This window comes from Camelus ferus, chromosome 18 (genome assembly GCF_009834535.1).
Source record: "Camelus ferus isolate YT-003-E chromosome 18, BCGSAC_Cfer_1.0, whole genome shotgun sequence".
NCBI lineage: Eukaryota > Metazoa > Chordata > Mammalia > Artiodactyla > Camelidae > Camelus > Camelus ferus.
This window is the reverse complement of record NC_045713.1, coordinates 31,725,742-31,744,036: the sequence shown is the minus strand read 5'-3', so window position 1 is coordinate 31,744,036 and position 18,295 is coordinate 31,725,742. Positions and strand designations below refer to the sequence as shown.

Here is an 18,295-nt window from a genome sequence, read left to right as displayed (position 1 = left end):
ACGGATTCCATAATTAAAGCCCATTATAAATACTTGTGTTGCCCTTTTCTGCTTAAGTATACCTAGGAAATTATTCCTTACCAGCATGTAAGTATCTACGCCCTTGTCTGGACGTAAGTGGTGTGTTGGAGCTGGTTTTACTGGCTCGTGACAGCTGATTGTTAATTATATTGGGAGGAACTTAGTGAACTGGTTGTTAAACTTGGCCATTATTGAAATTGACCATGATGAGTACCTACACCACGGAAATTGGCAGACTCCACAAATAGCCTCTCCCTTCTGGCTGGTTGGTAAACATTTACCAGCACACTGCGGGACATACGGTAACTTGACTTGAGGAGGCCCCTGTTGACATACTTTTAGATACTGGCAGTTTGCTTTATAAATTATAGTGAAATGAACACTGTTAGGCAAGTCTTTACACACCTGCAAGTAGGTAGTAGGATGCTTTTTCAAGAAACAGAAGGAGCAACTAAAAGTAGCTTTTGAAAATTAAGAGTTTATTTTAGAAAAACGATTCCAAGTTTGGTGAATTCAGTAATGAAAGTGTTCACTGAAGTTCAAGGCTTGCTTTCGTTTCTTCCCCTTCTGTGTGCTGACATTCCCCTCAACAATTACGGAATGGCTGATGCAGTGCCAGCGTCACGTGCAGGCATGACAAAGTCTTGGAAAGAAAGGGGCATTTTCTCCTATACATTTTTCTAAGTGAGGGAAACCTTTCCCAGAATCTCCCTGGCGCATCACACTTCAGATGGAAGGACTTGAGGCTTGTGCCTCTGCCCAGCTTTAGGACCATTGTGATGCGGGTCCCAGGAGGGAGTCTGCCCTGACGCATGTGCACTGTGGGACTGAGCTCACAGTGAAGGTGGAAGGGATACTCCTATGCCACAGAATAGCTCTGTTCATTTAAAGAGCGTTTACTGAGTGATGCTCGAGATAAGTGAGCAGAAAACATAGAAATACCCTTGTCCTCGTGGAGTTTACTTTCTAAGAAAGACAGCAAACAAATGACGTATTGATGGTGATAAGTGCTATGGAGAAAAATAAACAATGAAAGCAAGAAAGGGGCTTCGTGGAGTTAGGGTTGGGTTTAGGTGCTGTAATTTTAAAGGGAAGGGCCTCACCTAGAGGGTGACGTAGGGAAAAGAGTGAAGGAAGTAAGGTTTCAGGTTATCTGTGTGATGCATTTCTAGGAGTGAAGCTGCTTGTTAAAGAGTGAGTTTTCCAAATAGCTACACTGTGATCCTAACACCATTTATTGAATAATTATCTTTTCCCCAGTGCTTTGAATGTCACTTTTATCATAAAGTCCTGTATGTGTTTGGTTCTGTTCTATTAAGATTTGTCCCTCTGTGTGTGTGCCAGTACCAAACTACGTTAATTACTGTAGCTTTATCATACATTTTAGTATCGTAACACTAGTCCTCCTTAATCAGTTCCTTTTAGATTTTTCTTGGCTTATTTATTTAACAGATCAGCTTTAGCACTAGCTTGCCTAATTCCCCTGTATTAAGTTTATAGGTTAATTTCGGGAGTATTTCCTGGCAAATTATAGGATGTATCTTTCAATGTACTCAGTTATGTTCTTTAGTAACAAAATTTTCTTCTGAAGTGTCCTGCATAAGTCTTGTTAGATTTATTCTAATGGTGTGTGATATTAAATTTTTTTCATCATATTTAAAAAAAAATAGAAATTTATTTCTCAGCTTCATATAATTGGCAAGTAAAAGTTTGTTGTATTTTAAGTGTACAGAGTGGCAATTTAATATACATATACATTGTGAAATGATTACTACAGTTAAGTTAATCAGCACACCCATTACCTCATATAGTTACCTTTTGTGTGTGTGTGAGATGAGAACACTTACGATCTGTTCTCTTAGCAAATTTAAAGTATATAGTTCAGTATTATTAACTATAGATCCCCAGAACTTATTTCTTACAACTGAAAGTTTGTACCCTTTGACCAACATCTTTTTTCTCCCCACCCACCAGTTCCTGGCAACTACCATTCTGTTCTCTGGTCCTACAAGTTTGACTTGTTTCAATTCTACACAGGGGTGAGATCATATAGTATTTATCTTTCGATGTCTACCTTATTTCACTTAGCATAGTGTCCTACAGGTTCAAACATGCTGTCTCAAATGGCTCTTGCATCATATTTTAGAGTGGACATTATGCGTACATACGAAAGCAATTTTGTGTGTGTGTACCCATTTTGGAACCTTGTTTATTACCTTATTGGATTATTTTAGTGTTTCCAGTAGTTTCCACCATTGATTTCTCTTGGGCTTTTTAAAACACAGTTATAACATCTTCCAATGGTTTTGCTATTTTCTTCTCATTTTTAGACTTTCTTTTTGGTCCAAGTGAATTTGTAGTTACTTCCAGAATATGTTAAAAAAAAAAAAAAGAGTGGTGGACATTTTTGTTTTGATTTTCATGAAAAAATGTTTTAAATATGATAGCTGTCTTTTGGCCTGAGATTGCTGTTTGGCTTGAGATACATATTTTCAAAAACTCCTGTTTTATTAAGAGCTTAAAAAAAATTGGGCATGAGTGTGGAATTTTGTCACCTGTGTTTTGAACACCTGTCTAGATAGTCATCCTGTTTTTTCTCTGTTGGCTTATTAAATTAATAGTACTAATGCATATCTGCTCCTGAATCTCTGGACTCAGGCGGATAGTCTTTTTGTAACACATCACTAGATTAAATTTATAATAACTCTGAATAAAAGCATTGCCGTTAGTATTATTGATAAATGATACTTGGTTTGATTCTAGTCTTTTATTTATGTGGAGGATGTTATCTTTATCATGTTCTGGTATTCGTGTTCTGCTGGCTTTGTAAAAAATAATTTCTAAGTTCTTTGCTGTGCTTTTTAAGAAGTAGCCCTTGGCAGCCTTCTCACTTTCTTCCAGGGTCATCGTTCGGGTTAAATTAAACATCATCAGTCTTAAAGCTCCCATCAGTCTAAATAGAAGTAAGAAGACTCTGGCAGGACTGCTTTGTGCAAAGACTGTGGGCGTTGAGGGCTGAGCTGTATTTGAAGTATGGGTCGGCCCTTATTACCTGAGCCTCCCATTAAGCTTAGTGTTTCATCCGTAAAAATGGGGCTAATACCTACCTTGAGGCTTGTTGTGAGGATTAAATAGTGTAACTTAGAAAGTAGTGCCCAGTCACTTCCGGATCAGTATTGGTGTTTGATACATGCTAGATTGGTTTCATTGCACCTTATTTTGTTACTTTGGCTTTATTTGTGGCTTCATTGATTATATTTGTTCACAGTTCTTTGTCAATGTTTTTGCACTTTAACTTGGTCTCAAAATCTGAGCCTTCTCCATCAATTTATGTGACGTGACTCCACAGAGACTTAACTATATGCCCAGGGTTTTAAACTCTCTCAGGTCTTACATATTGGAGAGAAAGAAATTACTTACTCTGAAAATGTTAACACCTTTTGGTATGTGGTTTAAGTGCTCTTGTCTAGAATGGAGGGTGTGTATACACTAGAATTATGTCTTTGTCTGTTTTTCTCCTCAGGTTGTTCATTGTCTTGGGAAATGCAAATCTAAACAGAAAGCTATAGCTTAATCCTTTCCAGTGAAAATTCTAGATGCTCAGATAGCAGAAAAATTAATATGTTAGAGATTCAGTGAACAGTCCTTATGAAGAGGGGTGAGGGTCAATGTCCAGGGAGTGAAGTGTGCTTCATTATATCAGTTGAAATGCTGAAAAAATATTTTTCTATAGAAACATTGTTCAGTTGCATTCATATAAAGACATTTAAGAGCCTACTATGTACCAGGCAGTGCTAGGCAGTAGAAATACAAAGATAAATGAGACTTGTGCTTCCTGTTTTAAAATACAGAATTCCAGAAATTAAACAACATTGTGTATCAACTATACTCCAATTAAAAAAAAATACAGAATAGTTCAGAAGCTGTAAACAGACAGTGGTAGGATAGTCTGATAAGAAACATGACAAAATACTCTGGGTTTAGAGAAGGAATGATCCGTTAGTTGCTGGAGGAGTTAAGGAAGTGTTCAGGTGGGATGTGACATTTGAACTGTGTTTGTATCTGTGGGGCATTTTACCAGGCAGGGGGAACAACATAAGCAAAAGCATGAAGGTGTCAGCAAGCGGAGGTTCCCAGGCAAGGATAAGTTCAGTGAAACCCAAGGATAGCATGCAAAAGAGGCCTTTGATTATATAACGGTATAGCTCTCAATAAATATTGTTGGCTGGACGGATGAATAAAAGAATGAGTATTATATATACATCAGGCACCCATATATAACCTGAGGGAATATAACTACTTGGGAGAGTGTATTCCAAGTTTCAGCTTAAAAATCAGTCTTTGAAACAGAGTCCTTGATTGTATTGGGAAAGGTTTATTCTGAATCAAATATGAGTTTATCTTAGGGATTTTGTTTCCTTGTTAGCTACACAAAGAGCAGTATATTTTCAGCCCTGGAAGTACCAAAATGAAGCAACTCTCAGAAGTGAAGAGGGAATGAGCAAATCCAACACTTCTATTCACCTGGATGCTGTTAAGTGCTTTATCTTTTTTTGCCATCTGGTTTAGAAGTTCTTTTGTTTCAGCCAGGCCAGTGGTCTGGAAGTGGAGGGAGTACACCAGACAATTTGTTTTGGGATACAGAAAGAAAATAGTAGCAGTTTTATTCCTTTTTATGCCAATTGTTTAATGTCTATTTTTGTGTATACACATATACACACGTACATATATGCATACACTATGCAAAACACACACATATGCATGTGCACTCACACATACATACATCATACACGCAAATAAAATGAGGTTAGTGCTCCCCCCACTCCCCTTCCCATTTTTCCTGGTACATGTGATAGAAAGATTAGAGATCACTGATTTAAACCGTCAGTACAAAAGACTTTCAAAGGGATCTTAAAATATTTTAAATTTGATCTGGCTTTTAAAAATAAGAATACACCTCATTTTATACTGGTATAAGAGAAACGCTTTAATGAAATAAACATAGTAGTATTAATAATGAACATATATTCGTGGGCACTTTAAATAGATTTTTTTTACACAGAAGTAATTTTCAGAGAACAGTCCATAACATGTTTTCTTAGTGAATGGTAATGAATTCCATAAACATTCTTGCTGTACTCAGCCCTTAACTGTTGTTTCCCTCCTAAGTTGGTTAACAATCAAGTACTGCAAAGGCATTGTCAAGTACAGTGCGTTGCTGAATCCTTCCCTGGTGCTGTTATTTGGCACAAGACTGACACCTAGGGTCTGTTGTGGCTTATTTGTTCTGAGGTTTTCTCTGTTTAACCTTCTGCGTTGGATTTTCTATACTTCAGTCATTGTATTCTGACTCTAGTCTCGAGTCTCTTCTAGTCTCACTTTTTTTGGCAGCATGATGTAAGTTATTTTGCATATCCTCACAGGAAAATGTGCTTTAAACCATTGCCCCAGTGCAGTACCTGACGATAGAAGTTTTGCTCCAAAATACTTTTCAAGATGATTTCTCTCTAACTCAAATTCTGGCACTTTCCTTTCTCCCTCCATTCCTCCTTCCTTTCCAACTTAGTCTAATTGGCCTATCCCTTCTACAAACAATGAAGACAGTTCTTCCACTTAAGACTGAGGCACACAGTATGACTTCAGATCTTCTTCAGGTATCAGGCATCACGTGATGCACCTCGTATGTTGAATGAAACAAATCTAGGACATATGACATAAATTAAAGTTTTTGAAGATGTTTGCTTAGAATTCTCTTAGCAAATTAGGAAAATACTTTTCAGTTACATTTGGCTTTAAAGTATTTTGGTAATTATTGTCACCAATAGTTTCCTGTACTCTGGCATCCTTCTTTTAGCCATTGGTCTTTTCCATTTACCTTAAATTGTTTTGTTAAAGAAAGCCCTGATGGGTGTATGTCCATTAACGCTTCCATAACTTCTGGAGTTGGATTTTCGGTGACTTAATTGAAAATTAAAAGATTTCTATGGTCTTTCATAGTTAGAAAGTCCTCTTCTGTTTTCGTAAGTATTGTCTTTCTCCTGCAATAGTAAATAACAAGCCATATTTAAGGTTACATAACCAATGACACCATGCTGCAAGCAACGTGCAAACCACAGCGCCATCTTGCGTCCTGGGTCGTAAGTCCCCTTCCTGTAACCTTAAAGGTCCAGTTGCCGTTTTCTCTTTATTTGGAGTAAGATGTGGGAACTGAAAAATAATTTTCTTGTTCAGATGCCATTGTCAAAGCCCTGACTTAAAACTTTAAAATTCCCACTTCCAGCCCTGTCTTCAGGCCTTAACTTGGCCTCCTTGCTGAAAAAGGTGCCCCAGCATCAATATGAATAGAGCATGAGCAGGCGCTTATAATTATTCGGAGTGGCGTCTTAGGTAATTAAACCACCTGCTTATGTGTCGTATATACATTGAAGGATGAAGTGGCTACTTAAGACAATGTTCTTTCCAGGAAGAAAATCCTTTTTAAAAATTGGATTTTAAAGAACACCTCATATCAGAATTCTGTTTCATCTGGCCTCATGGCTGCTTTTTAATAGAAAAGTATCTCTACTAATATATAAGTTCATTATTTTGTATACATTTTAATTTAAATCTGAGCAGTCTGATCATGCGTCATGGAAACCATCTGCACTCCTAGCTCTAAAACAACATCTTCTTTGAAAAACCTGTTTCTATAGGACTTTAAAGAAACACCATAAGAACATATTATAGTCAGTATTAAAGTATTCCCCCATCATTCCAACCCCAAAGACTGAAGAAATGCTCATTTTAAATTTTTATTAGTTGCATCTTTTCTAATGTGAATTTTTCTGCCTTATTAGCAACAAGTAGTTTTTCTGTATAATTTGATCCACAAATGTTTGCAGCATCTCCTTAATGCTTACTACTGCATGCAAGATACTGTGCAAAGTAGCTTTCAATCCACAAAAGCATCCTTGTCTGTATTAAAAACACTGCCTGTATCCAGTGTTTCTGAAAGATTCCATGTCACTAAGATGCCAGCCTGGTGTCTACTTAATGCATCAGATAACCTCTGTTATGTAGTTATCAAAGCAGGTTCTATATAAAAATGCCTTTTGTGAAAGTCCTCTTTTAGACTCTTCTAAAGGAAAATTTGACTTATCGACAGCTTATTGGCAGCTTAGGTTTTTTTTTTTTTTTAAGTTAAACATGCTTTATATCTGTATTACATCTTTTGGATATTTTTACACTTACAGGCTGTTGGCTTCTTTCCACGTGTCTCTTATTGTATAGTTCTTGAGCAATTTCCTGAAAAATACGCCGAGCACTCTTTTTCTGTAAATACAAATAAGAAAAAAATGTGTCTCTCTCAGGACTAAAAGCAGCTGATTCCTGCACATCATCTGAGACCTCTTCTTTCTTTACTACCACCAGTTACAGAAACTAGCCCCCAGCCAGCACATCTGTACCTGCAGTTAACTCTTATATTTTGAGTATATCAAGTAGAATTTATGATTGAAAACTATTTACATCATATTTTACCGCTTGAGTTATCATTTTTCTCAACAATAGGAAACAGTATCTATGGTTGAAAGTGACCATGATGTTCGATGTTTCTTAAATTATTTTGGATTTGAAATAGTTACAATGAAGCCACAGTTTGAAAGATATTTTACAAATATTAGTCTGTACCTTTTGTGAATCCTCTGTTTCTTTCTTTCTTAGAGTGTTAGATTTTGACTGTCAGGAAGAAAAAAAAAGTCTTATAAGACATTTTATACACTCAAAAACATTGTGGCAGGTATCTCATAGCATAATAAGGTAAAACTAACTTAATATTTAAATACTATTCATTAACAGTTAATTTTTGTGTCATTTCTGAGATGCTTTTATTAATAAAATTGTTCAAATTGATACTGATTGTAGGATTCATAGTAATCCTAATATAACATATAGCATGCCCCCTCTCATAGCATGTGAACAGCCACAAGATATTCTTTTTCAAAACCTTTAGGCCTTTTAAAAATCTTTTAAGGCAGTTTCTGACCTCTTTGTTAACCACTTTTTCTCTTAAAGACTGTCCTTAGGCCTTTCATGGATGACAGTAACCCTCCTCCCCTTCCAGCAGAAAGATACCATGGAAGACGGTTATTAAGAAGGATCTCTTATTCTCATATTACTGGGTTTTGAAAAGAAAACCCTGTGAATCATGTACTCTGGTTAATAATAATCTCAGTGATGAAAATTTGTGCTTTCTTCTGTAGACCTCTCCTGCAGGTGGCATTCCTGCAGATGCAAAGGAGGGTGTTAATTAGGTGAGCTAATTTCCAAGACTCCCAGTGTGTGGAGGGATGGAAATTATTTCCTTATGATAATATTTAAGGCCATAGGGACACCCAATGCAAAGCAATTTGACTTACTTTGGCGAGGACGATGAAGACCCCGAATACACCAGTGACGTAGACACACAGCAGCGATAAGAGAATCGTCGGTGCTAAGAGTTCCTTGCTGAGAACCTTTGTATCTTTGTTAATTACAGGCACAGAAAGAGCCACAGTCACTATTGAAACGTATTATTGCAAATAACACATGTAAAGTATAACTGAACTACATGTTAGAGGAGAAACATAAACTTACTCTATGTGGCTGTTCATGTAAAAATTTACCCAGGGTCTCTTAATTCAGAAAACACTCAAGTATATGATATGGTTAAAGCCAGTTCCTTAAGCCTTTAAATGTATTATGCCAAAAATGTTGTTTGTTTTTAAAACTAAAAATTTTTAACAATTCAGTTAGTTATTTGTCATAATGCTAAGAATCCTTTTTTATATAAAGTGTTGCTTAAAGTTAAACACTTCAAGACAGTTTGTTCAAGAGTGTTTAAAATTTCTTTTAGTAGATATGATGTACAAGTGTCACCAAGAGTCTTTTTATGGAGTTAAGATCCTCTCCCACGTGAATCTCTAACCTTGAACTGTTTCGTACACGTGGATGAATAGTGCCGTCTGTGAAAGAACCCGAGAAGGTGTGCACTGAAGATCTTAGTGCTCGCTGCACACTTACAAGGCAGGCATCGCTACATGTGCCCCTTCGTTCTAAGGAGGTTCTGGAAGTGGCATTATTGAATCCACTTGCACGTTCTGAATTTCCCCCTCCTTGCAGGGGGTGTCCTGCGCTCCGTGTAGGGATGAAGTAACACCGTGTCTTCAAGTACCTGATTATCTGAAGTACAAATTCCAATTAGATTTGTAATTATTATCTGAATAATTTGTACTTTTCAACTAAATATCCCATAGGTGCTTATCCTGTGAGCTCAATTTATACAACATACATTTTTGTTGGTTTCACAACAAAAATGTATTTGTAAAACTAAAAAAAAAAAAGTTTCAAGTGTGAAATTAGGAGCTCTGTAGAAAAGGCAGGAAATTACCTTGTCTTTTTAGCAGTGAGCTCATTTCCACTCCTGAAGTAGAATGTCTGTTCATGTGAGCTTGCAGGTTAGAGACCTTCTTCTCTTTACCGAACATTTTTTCTTTTGGCTAATATTTTTTATAGAAGACTAATGCATACTAATCTCCGGAGTTGTCATGTGTTTGTTTTAATACCTGTGGCTAACATTTATTGAGTACTTGCTGTAAGCCAGGCACCATTAAAAGTGCTTTATGTGCATTAGGTCATTTATAATGTACCTTACAGGTAAGAATAAACTAAGGTTAAATGACAATGGAGTATCAAAAGCCCATTAGAACACTAAAAGAGGGATTATAAGACAGAACGATCCAGGTTCCTTAAAATCCTATTTTAAAACCAAAAGGCGGTTAACTTGAGTTTATGTTTTAATGATCTCAGGGCTTATCATACCAGAGTTTTTTTTTTTTTTTTTTTTTTATAAAAGAAAAGAGATCCAAACAAAGCACAGAGTACTGCCCTTCTCATCTTTCTCCCAAAATCATGTGAAGCTTTTTTTCTTGAAATTTGTTAATTTCTTACTTTATAGGACTTTAGCTTAAGTTCAGTATCCTCATGAAAGTGTCATGGATCTTAGTAAATCTCAAGAAGCCAGAGCCACACCGACCCCCTTTTTGTTCTCCGTCCATGCAGAGGGAGTAGGGTCAGGGATTCCCCAGTGGCTTCTCCTAAAATTTGTGTTTATTCTCCCGAATGCATATTTATTTCTGGGTCCAGTTGACTGATAACTTACGCCTCTCAACTGCTTTGTTCTAGATGGCGCAGTGCCAGGCCAGTTCCTGACAAGGCTGATAGTTAATCATCACATTTCAATCAGTGTGATAAACAGAAAGGAGGACATAGTTGGTCAGCCTTCAGTACTAAAGTCTGGACGTTGGAAGAGAATATAGCACCTGCCATAACCCTGACTCTGTGTCTGTGGAGGCTGGGAGATGGGGTCGGAGTAGCTCTTTAATCCAAATTTCATGTTGGCTTGTGTGCAGATCATGTCCTTCACTGGCTCTGGTATTAAGGTTAGCAAATTGATCTCATCATCTCTGCATTAGAAGCATGTAATGCGTTTGAGGGCTGAGCAGAATGCAGTGTACGGGAGTAAAACCTTGACTGACCTCTTACCACCAGCACCGTCCCTTCTCCAGTCCCCTTAGCTCTCGGTCCCGCTGAGCTGGGAAACGCTACTCCACAGATGTAGATGGCACTGTCATCGAAAGCCACCCTGTTTATAGTGAGGGAAACCTTGTCTTGTGCCAAATTCACAACTGTGAATTTGTCTGTCTGCTTTGTGCATCCATCCAAGCACAGGTTCTCAGGCTGGTGAGCGCCGTAGCGAAACCACAGGATTGCTGGTTGCTCTGCAGGGCACCCCGCTGTGGAGAAGGAGCACTGCATGGTCACGGGCTTTTGGGTGTAGTTCACGTCCAGGTAAGGCGGTTGGTAGATTGAGACGATACAGTCGCCTGCAGCACCTGTGGGAGGAAGCGGATGATCCATGTCAAGGTGGCTTCTGCTTTATCATCGTTTTGGAGCAGAGGAATCTATTGAAACCCATTGCTTGCTTTTTTTTTTACCTCACTCCCAGCACAAACAAGACTGTAAAAGTAGACAATGGTGCTAGTGTTTTATATTAACCATAAATGGAGTATAACCTTAAAAAATTACGAATCACTATATTGTACACCTATAACTTGTGTTGTACATCAACTTTACTTCAATAAAAAAAAAATTTGTATAGAAAGAAGTAGACACTCGTGTTCCTCACTTTTCTGACCGCAGCCTGCTGGTGTGCTGTGATGTCTGGTCCTTGAAGGCAGCCCCAGAGAGGTCCTGGGAATCAGCATCATCACGAGCGGAGTTGGCAGCAGATCCAGAGTCAGCAGTTCAGGGTCCATGTGTGCACTTTGATGTACTTACAGGCTTTCCTTTGATCTCCCTGTGCAGATCACTTGCCCTGTCAGAGCCTGTTTCCTCATCTGTACCCCTGGCCTCATAGGAGTGTTGTATTTGATGTGGTGACAGGTACCAGAGCCCCTCATGCAGATGTCATGGCAGGTGATTGAGCACATGAGCAGCAGAGGTCTTTTTGTTTTGTTTTTTTATGCCTTGTGGAGATTGTGATTGTTAGGGACTCATGGCAGTTCACAGTTGTTCCTTTGTGGTTGTCCCAGTGGGAAGCATTGTAAAAGGCAAGGTGTATATCTGGGAAAAGACAGCCCTGGCTTAACCTACAGCATCTTCGGTTGCTGGTTACTGAGCAGAGGCCTAAAGCTGGTGGTGCTGGGGCCCGGCAGTCTGAATTTTTTCCTGGCACTTGCACACTACTTTGTAGTCACTTGTAGGTTTCATCTTACTTGATAAGCAGTATTGTGAGCATGAAAACACACTTGAGTTTAAATCTTAACTCTGCCAGTTCCTAGTTCTCTGGTCTGTAGCAAAATGGGCATAGTGTTGGGCACCTCGTTGGTTTAGCAAGAAGTTTAAGTGAGGCCATCAATGCATATGAAGCATTTACTTACCTGAATCTTAGTATTTAATAAAAGGTAGCTGTTTCTGCTCCCACCACTATTCCTGTTCCCACTGTGCCACATGCCCATTTTAGAGATAATTGTGGGCATCTCAGCAAGGTGTTGGCAGGGCTGGAACTAGACACTCAGGCCAGTGCTCTCTCCACTACGTGCTGCGCCCATGTCATAGCGGTGGGTCCCCACCTTGGCCGTCTGATTCCAGGCATGTGAAGCTGGAAAGCCACTCAGGTGTTTATAAATTGAAAGGCCTGCCCTCAGCCCTCTTTGGGGCAAGGGAAGCTCTATGTGAAATAGAATTGCTTGAGACAAATCAGAATTTTTGCATGTTTTCAGTCTGACTCTGCCTAGTTATATGTTTCCAAGTAGGTCTTATTTGTCTGAGTTTGTCCTTTGCTCCTGTAAGTGAAATTGAAAAGTAGTGCCAGGGGACTGATGCTTAAGTTTCAGATGGGCTTTTAGTATTTGTACAATTGAAGATGAGCTGGTGACCTGATAAATATAAACCAGATGAGAGGGTAGAGGCCCCTGAAGACCAGGCTTCTCACTCCTAAGTCTGATAAATACAGCTGCATGTCTCCTACCCAGACTCAGTCACCTTAGGAGCAGAGAAGCACTTTAAAGGTGTAGTGATCACTGTGCATGGGAAATGTGAAATGGAGGTGGGCCTGCCAAGAACGTCACAGTTGACCAGCAGTGTCCCCCGTCCCAGGTTCTCTGTGAGAGCCTTTAAAAGGCAGTGTTAAACTGCCTTTAACTCTTCTCTTGGAGAACTAACGCTCCGGAGGGTAAAATCCGTATTTGCAACTTAGGAGTTTCACATTCCGCTCATTTCCGACTTCCCCTCCGTTAGCCCCAGTAGGAGAAAACCAGTTGCAGTGGTTTCCTGTGAGAGCCAGGCTGAAGACACCGTGAGCCAAACCCCCCGCCCCCAGCCACTTTCGCAACGTCTTAGCGGAAAAAGAGAAGTCTGGATAACATGTCACACCACAGCCCACTCCCCCGAAAAGTTTCTCTTTAAGAATCACATTCTGTAGGATTGTTTTTTTGTTTTTGTTTTTAAAGCACAGCACCTTCTGAAAACCTTAAAAGTTTCTCTCGTTGCTGGAGGGAATAAAAAAAGATTACTATTGTTGAAGACCAAGGTAGAAAATATGTAGAAAACTAATTTTTGATACTTAGAAAAATCTTTATGGAAAATTCTGAACATATGTTGAAGCAGCCGCCAGCACAGCAAGTTCCCCACGGTCACCCGGCTGCAGCCCAGTCTGGTTCCAGCCCTCTGCCCTGCTTGTTCCTTCTCTCCCAGACTATTTGGAGCAAATTCCAGCTACGTTATCTGCACATCTTTTAGAATATATCTTTTAAAGATAATGATTCTTCTTTAAAATCATATTAATTCAAACAGTCTATAAGAGTAATATGTACTTATTGGGGAGAAAATTGACTATTACTGAAAGTAGGACAAAAAGTATCACCCATAGTTTTTTCGCACCACCCTCATCACTGTTAACACTTTGATGTATTTCTTTACAGATGAGAAAAAATAATTTTAAGAGCTCTTGCTCTCTTTCCTGCCCTATGACCCAAACTTTGTGAGCAAATCTGAGATTGTTAAATTTATGAGAACTGTGATGAATTGTGATGTAGGAAACATTTTCTCTTTCACAGAGAAAAAACAAGTATAGGCAGAATTTAAAAAATAGGTATGTTATGGAATGGTTATTCTCCAAGGAGGGAGCCATTGCAGTTTTTTGTTTTTTTTTAATGACAAGCACTTTAATTTGTAGAAATTCCGCTTTTCAGAAATGCTGTGCTTTAAAAATATTCATCAAGTATTATTTCATACAGAGCGAGTCTGTCTGAACGGGCTCTAAATTGTTGATGACTAGCACGTGATTTTATGAATATTTTCAGCCCTTTGTTTAGTGAGATGCTCTTCTCCAAAGCAGCATAATAGCAAAGAGAATTTTCAATGTTCATCTGAAATTTTTCTCAGCTATTTATTACCTCTTTCTCTGAGGAAAAAGGAAATTTATCACCTTAGACAATGTCCATAATGTTACACATTTAAAAATTAATCCACTGGGGCTTAAAATAGAAATGAATCAGGCAAAAAATAGCAATTGATTTAAATAAAATGGAGGAGAAAAAAAGAACCTTACCGACAGAAAATAGAATCAGATTGATTCCCAGGCTGAGAATGATCTTGCCTCCGTTCACAGCCTCCATTTCTGTGTGTATGTGTGACGTGGGGGGAGTGTGCGTTTGAAAAGAGTTGGCTTTTTTTTTCCTCTTTTTTTAGAAAGGAAGAACCAAAGAGAGGAACTCTTATTAAGGAACCATAATCGAGAACTTTTTGAAATTGTGTAAAGATTGATTGTAACCCAGTTTCACCATTTAAAGTTGAGATTTTTAACCTAGAGCAGCACATTTCTAAATGTTCATATGATACATTTTTCTTGGATTTTACAAATCCTCAAAGGTCTTAGATGTTTCGATGTTGATTTACATGTGACGCATATTCTCAGGAAGTGTTTTTTTTTTTCTGTCCTTGAAACTGCATTCCTTCCCCGCCCCCCCCCCATTTTCTTTATTGACGTATAGTCAGCTTACAATGTTGTGTAATTTCTGGTGTTTGTCATACATACATATATTCCTTTTCATATTCTTTTTCATTATAGACTACTACAAGATACTGAACATAGTTCCCTGTGCTGTACAGAGTAAATTTGTTGTTCATCTATTTTATATATAGTAGTTAGTATCTGCTGACTAGTAGTTCAGACCAGGAACTTCTAGTTTATCCCTTCCCACCCCTTTTCCTCCATGGCAACCATAAGTTTGTTTTCCGTGTCTGTGAGTCTATTTCTGTTTTGTAAATAAGTTTCTTTTGTGTCTTTTTTTTTTTAAGATTCCACATATAAGTGATACCATACGGTATGTTTTTTCTCTTTCTGACCTATTTCACTTAGAATGACGATCTCCAAGTCCATCCATGTATCTGCAAATGGTATTATTTTTTATGGCTGAGTAGTGTTCCATTGTATATGTATACCACAATGTCTTTATCCAGTCATCTGTCAATGGGCATTTAGGTTGTTTCCATGTTTAGGTTGTCTTGGCTGTTGTAAATAGGGCTGCAGTAAACACTGGGGTTACATGTATCTTTCCCAATTAGAGTTCCCCCAGCAAGTACTGGTTGACAGATAATTCATACTTTAAATTTCCAGAGTTCAGTCGCTGGTCTTGGGGCACCTACTGTGTGCTTAGTGCTGGGCCAGTAACTGCTGGAGATTGAGAAGCAGAAGGAAGGGTCATCAAATAGAGACAAGAGTAATTTGTGAACAGTACATCATGGTGCAATGAAGAAAATAAGTTGTGTGTCATTAAGTAGTTGTGCCCCAGTTTTGTGTGACCTCTTTTATTTTATTGTGCTGTGAAACAAATGTGTGGAATCTGTCATCCCCAGCCCCCCACCCCAGCCCTGGCTCCCCCTGCTCTTGGAGGCTTCATCTTCATTCTTTGTAAGCAGCGGAAACTGACTCTGCCTGGCTTAAGCAAAAAGGAAATTTATTGAAAGGATTTGGGGGTAGCTGAAGAGAGTCACTGGGAGGACTGGGGAATCGTATATCAGGTCTACAGCCAAGAAAAATGCCCCCAGACACACTGTAAAACCGATCTGAAGATCACACTGCCACCGCCAAGCACTAGCTGTGCCCTGGACCAAAGTCTGTCATTAGTACCGCTCAACGCTGCGCCAGCCGCTTGGTCTCACGCCTCCCCAGAGAACAAGCCTCACGTCCTCACTTCTCTGGGTCACTGGCTCCGCGTCCCAGGTCTCAAGGTAGTGTGTCTGAGCGTAGGTCATGTGCCCGTGCCTTAGCTTCAAGAAAGGCGGGGAAAGCTGCTTCCCCAGGCTTTGCCTCCCACCTGGACTCTTACCTAGGAAGAGGGGTGCTGGACCACCAAAAAGAATGAAACTTTCCGCTGTAGAGTTTGTGCTCTTGACGCCTGTTGACTGTATATTTTCTCACTTGCAGAAAGTTATTCTCAGTCTGAATTTAGTAACACTTCTAATCTTATTGTGTAATTTTTTTACATCACCATAACATCTAAAAGCACCCCCAAATTTACATAAACCATTATGTATGTGTGTGTTTGTCTGTAGTCAATTCTTGATGTTTCTATATGAACTTGAAGACCTTATCTAGCCCCCCAGTTCCTGGGCATCTGATGCTCATGGATTTGGAAATGACTAACATAGACCTGAGTTACTGTTGCAAGAAATGCTAGGTTGACTCTCCATTCTAGTGTTGTAACTCCCCTCTGGTTCTGGCGTTTGACTTTTATGAAATTGTTCTGAAAAGTTAGTGAGTACGTTAACCTCCCTTGAAAAACAGTGAATGGTCTGTTTTTAGAAGTTAAAATCCTTCATATCCTGTTTTTATTTTTAGCCTGGTAAACCTCTCCAGTTAATATGGTGCCTAACTTTACTATATTAGTGGCATTTTCTTGCATTTATCCAAAACTCTCTTTCAGTTTTTATATGTTTCTCTCTGCTTCAGTATTCCAGTAGTTAATGAGCAGTCTTCCAAATCTATTAACCATTCCACCTCAGTCAGTATAAGGGAGGGGGATATCTGAATGACAGTTTTAAAGAAAAGTGTAGTGTGGGCTTTGGATCCAGTTAAACCAAGGATTACATTTGTGCTCCGATGTTCATTAACCTTGCAAGCTCCGGCCCGTTCTTCAGCCCTGCTAAGTCTGTACTCCTCTCTGCCCTCCAGCCTCCAGAGTATCTGGGAGCTGGTTCATCAAGGCACCCAGTGCTTGGCACGTACCAAGTCCTTGGCTAATATTGTTCTTCTCTTCTGTCTTTAAATAATTTGTTTGTTCAAGAATTTAACTTAATATTTTTATTTGTTTTAGTAGGTGGCAAGTGGGATAAGCCGTCAGAAATTTTGGAAATCAAGGGACAGAATTGGGAAGAACAAGTGAACAGTCTGCCTGAAGTTTTCAGAAAAGCTGGTTTTGCTATCGAGGCTTTTACCAGACTGCCGTACCTGTGTGAAGGCGACATGTACAACGACTACTACGTTCTGGATGACGCCGTCTTTGTTCTCAAACCAGTGTAAGCACGAGGAGGTTGAAGTCCTCGGAGTCCACCCCAAGAATGTATGCTCTGGAAGAGGGTCTGCGTTCGCGATTATGTGAAGGGAGGATCTTTGGGGACTGCCATTCTCAGTATCATGTAGGAATTTAAAAAGCCAAAATACTAATTATTTCTTTGTAGTGTGTAAAAGGAATGTTTTTAAAAAACAAAAACCCAACTCTTTAAGGATTTTTATCAACTCTACCCGGCAATGCAGGTCACACTCCGATTATGGAAGATATTTTTTATACTTAATTGCAGTAGGGACTCATTCCCAGTCAAAGCAATAGTCATGACTTCACATGGAACCAGTAAATACGGATTGTTTTTAATAAAATGAAGAGACTGGCAATAAAACTGTCCGTGCAATCGCAAATATTGGTTATAAGATGTAGCCTCTGATACTCTCTCATGTTTAGGAATTCTGTCATTATTCAAGAAAATGTTTTTAATCACGCTAATAAACTCTTTTGGAGATGACTTTGGCATTGTGTTTGAGTTACTGTACGGCTCCCCTAGCATCTTTCACTGCTTTAGCTTCAGGAGTAACCAAGTATGGTGGCATCACGTGAAAGATGCAGTCGACTTGAGTATGTGGTGAAGGAAGGCTTTAGACTGGGGGTGGGGGCGTTATTGTAAATTGTGGTGAACACTGAGGCAATCTAGACCACCCTCAAAAGAATAACCTCATTCAGCTATAGTACTTCAGGGACCACCTCTACTCCCCCAATTCATGTTGTTTTGGGAAACGCAGGACCCTGGGTTCTGACTTTGTGATAGGGTGCATGCTACGCTCAGAATTTTGCTGTCCTGGACAGTCTCAGGTTCTCAGAATTGAAACACCCGGTTTTGTCTGCTGACAAAATGCAACTTAAAGATGTTTTAATTCAAGTTCTTACTCTACACTTGTATACCTCTTTCCCAGAGCTTGGCTCTTCTCAAAATCCTTCACTGAGTTTATTATTTGCCAAGAACATGGTTTGAGGAAACCATGTCAGACTCATGCATCCTAGAATCCACGAGTGCCTCCAACCGTGCATCCAGAAATGTTGCTGTGAGGAACTCATTAGCAAGATCAATAGCCATTGTGAATGTTCCAAAGAGCAGAGCACTTAACCCAGAATCTAAAATCTCAGTAATAAAAGAGATGCCAATT

The 18,295-nt window shown here is 39.1% G+C and overlaps 2 protein-coding genes across 3 annotated transcripts in view; one reads left to right on the top strand and one right to left on the bottom strand.

Moving 5' to 3' along the window:
• The window catches only part of METTL9 (methyltransferase like 9), a 37,950-nt gene extending 20,331 nt beyond the window's left edge, over positions 1-17,619 (top strand). The window contains exon 5 of one of the 2 annotated variants that reach the window (XM_032460880.1): positions 16,917-17,619. In XM_032460880.1, coding sequence (XP_032316771.1) covers positions 16,917-17,122 — 206 coding nt within the window. In that variant the 3' untranslated portion in view covers positions 17,123-17,619. The remainder of the gene's footprint in view (positions 1-16,916) is intronic. The other variant, XM_032460881.1, reaches the window with a different exon arrangement.
• On the bottom strand, positions 4,988-14,239 carry IGSF6 (immunoglobulin superfamily member 6). The gene is made up of 6 exons (XM_006193124.3): positions 14,150-14,239; positions 10,575-10,931; positions 8,418-8,521; positions 7,690-7,737; positions 7,252-7,332; positions 4,988-6,059 (listed from the first exon to the last, which is right to left on the bottom strand). The coding sequence occupies exons 1-6, from the start codon at positions 14,214-14,216 to the stop codon at positions 6,003-6,005; spliced, it is 714 nt and encodes a 237-aa protein (XP_006193186.1). The 5' UTR covers positions 14,217-14,239; the 3' UTR covers positions 4,988-6,002.
• Positions 17,620-18,295: the final 676 nt, after the last annotated feature.